Below are 4,948 nucleotides of genomic sequence, written 5' to 3'. Positions count from 1 at the left end.
TGGCTGCGTAGACAGCGCCCTCGGCCTCCTGGCTCGTGGTCTGGGCTCACCGTGCCTGGGAGCCTGGAGCCTGGCCCAGGCTGTGTTGTGTTCCTTGGGACAAGCCTTTGTCCCTTTCTGAGTCTCCAACTCTCCAGCTATGAAAGGGGGTGTGGGGCTTGGTGATGCTGTCTCAGAGGTCTGCGGCACCCCTTTGGGATCAAGGGCCCTTTCCAGAAAGTACTTCCGGGTGATGACCTTGGGGAGTGTCTCTGGGTCCCCTAACTTACCTTCCTCCGATGGGCTCAGTTTGGCCTATGGGATAAGCTGTCCCCACACCGTCCCCCCTGCAGAGACCCCAGCCTCTGCATCCCCTGTGAGGGGGGCACACAGCCACCACACTCTGCTCCCCTCCCCCATGGAGGCTGAGACAAGGGAATTATTTTTGGAACAAGAGCAGTTACACAACAAATGAATTATTTATCTTTGGGCATGGAGAAAGGAAGCATTTTGCTGGGCTTCTTAATTCTTTTTCTGGATTTGGGGTGCCCACCTGGGTAGGTGGACCTGTGTGTGTGTGGTCTGTCTGTCCTGTACACAGATGGTACTTGTGTGTGTTTGTGTGTATGTGTGCATGTGTTCCAGGCTGTGTCCATGTGTGTGCGCCAGAGCATGCTGGCTCGTGGGGGCACGTGATCTTTGTGCAGGGTGGCAAGTGAGTGTGGGCACCAGTGTGCTGGGGGTGTGTGTGGGCGCACCTGACCTGCTTCCTCTCCCGGCTCCTATCTATGTCCTTGGCCCTCAAGATGCCACTAACCTCGATCTCGCTGCTGCTCCCCAGCCCCTCCCCCTCTTGCCACCCCCCTACCCTCCCTTCCTTTATGTAGCAGGGGCTCTGGGGTGCTTGATGGCATGGAAGGCCCCAGGAGGGGGTATGGAGAGGGACTGGGCCCTGCGCTGGACCTCGAAGGGCTGATCTGGGCCCTCACACTGATCAGTCACCCCTTCGGTGCTGCCTTTCAGGAACCAGTGACAGATGGGTCTCTTCCTTCCTGCCCCCGTCTCTCTGCTCTTCCCCAGAGCTGCACCCTGCCCTCCGGTGGGAACCGTCTGAAGTTCTAAGCCTAAAACCGGAGGAGGAGGAGGAGGAGCAAGAGGAGGAGGAGGAGGAGGAAGAAGAAGAGGAAGAGGGAGGAGGTCCGTGCCTGGGACTCTGTGCACCTTCTCAGCAGGAGTTGCGGAACACCTCTGAGAACTGACCTTGGGTCCCCACACCTCAGCCAGACCTGGTGTCCACTTGTAGCCTCCTGGAAAGCCCCCAGCAGTTGGCACCAGCTCTCCCCATCTTGCCTTGGGATCCCTGTGCTGGGGGTCGCCCCCAAGATGGTGGCGGCCCCAGAGAGGACTGTGCCGCCAGCCCCAGCCTCCAGTCTCTAGGCCCCTGTGCTTTGACCCCTCACCCCCTGCCCATCCACCAGGGGGCCGAGGCCAGCACCATGCTGCGCCTGGGGCTGTGCGCTGCGGTGCTGCTGTGCATATGCCGGCCTGGCACGGTGCGTGCAGACTGCTGGCTCATCGAAGGGGATAAGGGCTACGTATGGCTGGCTATCTGCAGCCAGAACCAGCCACCCTACGAGACCATCCCGCAGCACATCAACAGTACCGTGCACGACCTGCGACTCAACGAGAACAAGCTCAAGGCTGTGCTCTACTCCTCGCTCAACCGCTTTGGGAACCTCACGGACCTCAACCTCACCAAGAATGAGATTTCCTACATCGAGGATGGCGCCTTCCTGGGCCAGTCGAGCCTGCAGGTCCTGCAGCTAGGGTACAACCGGCTCAGCAACCTGACGGAGGGCATGCTGCGCGGCATGAGCCGCCTGCAGTTCCTCTTCGTACAGCACAACCTCATCGAGGTGGTCACCCCCACCGCCTTCTCCGAGTGCCCGAGCCTCATCAGCATTGACCTGTCCTCCAACCGCCTCAGCCGCCTGGACGGCGCCACCTTCGCCAGCCTGGCCAGCCTGATGGTGTGTGAGCTGGCCGGCAACCCCTTCAACTGCGAGTGTGACCTCTTCGGCTTCCTCGCCTGGCTTGTGATCTTCAACAATGTCACCAAGAACTACGACCGCCTGCAGTGTGAGTCTCCACGGGAGTTCGCCGGCTACCCGCTGCTGGTGCCCCGGCCCTACCACAGTCTCAACGCCATCACTGTCCTGCAGGCCAAATGCCGCAACGGCTCGCTGCCCTCCCGGCCTGTGAGCCACCCCACACCCTACTCCACCGACGCCCAGCGGGAACCCGATGAGAACTCGGGCTTCAACCCTGATGAGATCCTTTCTGTAGAGCCGCCGGCCTCATCCACCACCGACGCGTCGGCGGGGCCTGCCATCAAGCTGCACCATGTGACCTTCACCTCGGCCACCCTGGTGGTCATCATCCCACACCCCTACAGCAAGATGTACGTCCTGGTGCAGTACAATAACAGCTATTTCTCTGATGTGATGACACTCAAGAACAAGAAGGAGATTGTGACCCTGGACAAGCTGCGGGCGCACACCGAGTACACCTTCTGTGTGACCTCACTGCGCAACAGCCGTCGCTTCAACCACACCTGCCTGACCTTTACCACCCGGGACCCCGTGCCCGGCGACCTGGCGCCCAGCACCTCCACCACCACACACTACATAATGACCATCCTGGGCTGCCTCTTTGGCATGGTCATTGTGCTGGGCGCTGTCTACTACTGCCTACGCAAGCGCCGCATGCAGGAGGAGAAGCAGAAGTCTGTCAACGTCAAGAAGACCATTCTGGAGATGCGCTACGGGGCCGATGTGGATGCGGGCTCCATTGTCCATGCTGCCCAGAAGCTAGGTGAGCCCCCCGTGTTGCCCGTGGCCCGCATGTCCTCCATCCCATCCATGATTGGGGAGAAGCTGCCCACCTCCAAGGGGCTGGAGGCTGGGCTGGACACACCCAAGGTGGCCACCAAAGGCAACTATATTGAGGTACGCACGGGTGCTGGGGGGGATGGATTGGCTCGGCCCGAGGACGACCTCCCAGACCTTGAGAATGGCCAGGGCTCTGCTGCTGAGATCTCCACCATAGCCAAGGAGGTGGACAAGGTGAATCAGATCATTAACAACTGCATCGATGCCCTCAAACTGGACTCCGCCTCTTTCCTGGGGGGCAGCAGTGGTGGTGGGGACCCCGAGCTGGCCTTTGAGTGCCAGTCCCTCCCTGCGGCCACTGCCACCTCCACGGCTGCCACTCCTGGGGCATTGGAGCGACCCAGCTTCCTCTCCCCCCCTTACAAAGAGAGCTCCCACCACCCGCTGCAGCGCCAGCTCAGTGCCGACGCCGCCGTCACCCGCAAGACGTGCAGTGTGTCGTCCAGTGGCTCCATCAAGAGCGCTAAGGTCTTTAGCCTGGACGTGCCTGACCACCCGGCCACCACGGGGCTGGCCAAGGGTGACTCCAAGTACATCGAGAAGGGCAGCCCGCTCAATAGCCCGCTGGACCGGCTCCCACTGGTGCCCTCGGGCAGCAGCGGGGGTAGCGGTGGGGGTGGGGGCATCCACCACCTGGAGGTGAAGCCAGCTTATCATTGCAGCGAGCACCGCCATAGCTTCCCCGCGCTCTACTACGAGGAGGGCGCCGACAGTCTCAGCCAGCGGGTTTCCTTCCTCAAGCCGCTGACCCGCTCCAAGCGAGACTCCACCTACTCGCAGCTCTCCCCTAGACACTACTACTCAGGGTACTCCTCCAGTCCCGAGTACTCCTCTGAGAGCACGCACAAGATCTGGGAGCGCTTCCGGCCCTACAAGAAGCACCACCGCGAGGAGGTGTACATGGCCGCCGGCCACGCCCTGCGCAAGAAGGTCCAGTTCGCCAAGGACGAGGACCTGCATGACATCCTCGATTACTGGAAGGGGGTCTCAGCCCAGCAGAAGCTGTGACCCTCTCCTCCCTGGTGAGGCCGGAGGGGGAGGGCGGGGCGCTCGGGAAGGGCCCCAGGTGGCCAAGCCGGGCCGGGGCAGCGCACTGAGGGCCGGGGCCTTGGAGTGGACGCACACGCATACCCGCACGCACGCACCACGCACACACACCTGACCACCACCTGACTGTGAACCAACCAACACCCAACAATAACGGACAGGAAAACAAAGACACATTTTCCTTAAAGTTTACAAACTGATACCGAAACCAGGCATCTTTACTGTGCTGCCCAGGGACTCTGCTGGGGTGTGTGGGGCTGGGGACAGGGACAGGTGAGGAGGAAGCCAGGAGGGCGTGGGCCTGGGGAGCTGGGACTATGGACAGGATGGAGGGCAGGGGAGACTGAGGTAGAGATGGACTGAAGGCCCCCAAGGATGGGGCCCAGGTCAGTTGGAGGACTGCACACTGGGTGGACATTGCTTTCTCCCTTGCTGGGTGGCACAGGGCAAGGAAGTGGTCACACAGCTGGTTAGTCTCGGTCTCCCACCTTGCCAGCCCAATGCTGCCCCTGCCCAGCTGCTCCTCCAGGCCCCCCAGCCGGTCAGCTCATCACCACATCCAAAGCTGAGGTCTCTTGGGGCCGAGGGATTCGAGAAACAGGCAGGTGCTTTTCCTCCCTAGAAAGTCCACGGAAGTGCTCTTGGGGTCTGGGGCTTTGGCTTACAACTCTAGGGGGTCTCCCTGGCAGGAAGGGAGCAGAGGCAAGGGGACGGACCACCAAACTCCTTCAAGTGTCTTCCAAGTAGCTCGGGAGCTGCCTGGGGGTGGGTGGGGGCATACTAGCTCCTATGTCTCAGGTGCAGGCCCCAGGCCCCAGGCCCCAGGCCCCCAGCTTCTCTGAGCCTGGGGGGGGGGCTTTACCCACCCAGACGGGTGACAGTTGGAAGTGATGCTGAAGGCAGCAGGGAGGTGACCTGGAATGGCCTAGGACTTCCTGCCTCTGCCCTGCATCCTACCCCTGCCTGACACC

At 61.5% G+C, this 4,948-nt stretch overlaps 1 protein-coding gene across 1 annotated transcript; it reads left to right on the top strand.

The window, feature by feature from the left end:
• Positions 1-463: 463 nt before the first annotated feature.
• Positions 464-4,430, top strand: Elfn2 (extracellular leucine rich repeat and fibronectin type III domain containing 2). Its single transcript, XM_004634588.2, has 2 exons — positions 464-536; positions 1,003-4,430. The coding sequence occupies exon 2, from the start codon at positions 1,476-1,478 to the stop codon at positions 3,936-3,938; it is 2,463 nt and encodes an 820-aa protein (XP_004634645.1). The 5' UTR covers positions 464-536; positions 1,003-1,475; the 3' UTR covers positions 3,939-4,430.
• Positions 4,431-4,948: the final 518 nt, after the last annotated feature.

This window comes from Octodon degus, unplaced genomic scaffold, assembly GCF_000260255.1.
Source record: "Octodon degus isolate 3935 unplaced genomic scaffold, OctDeg1.0 scaffold00064, whole genome shotgun sequence".
Lineage (NCBI taxonomy): Eukaryota > Metazoa > Chordata > Mammalia > Rodentia > Octodontidae > Octodon > Octodon degus.
This window is presented reverse-complemented; position numbering and strand designations above follow the sequence as displayed.

Excerpts from the sequence above, each read along its gene's own strand:
- Elfn2 (XM_004634588.2), top strand. The coding sequence starts at position 1,476 with ATGCTGCGCCTGGGGCTGTGCGCTGCGGTGCTGCTGTGCATATGCCGG.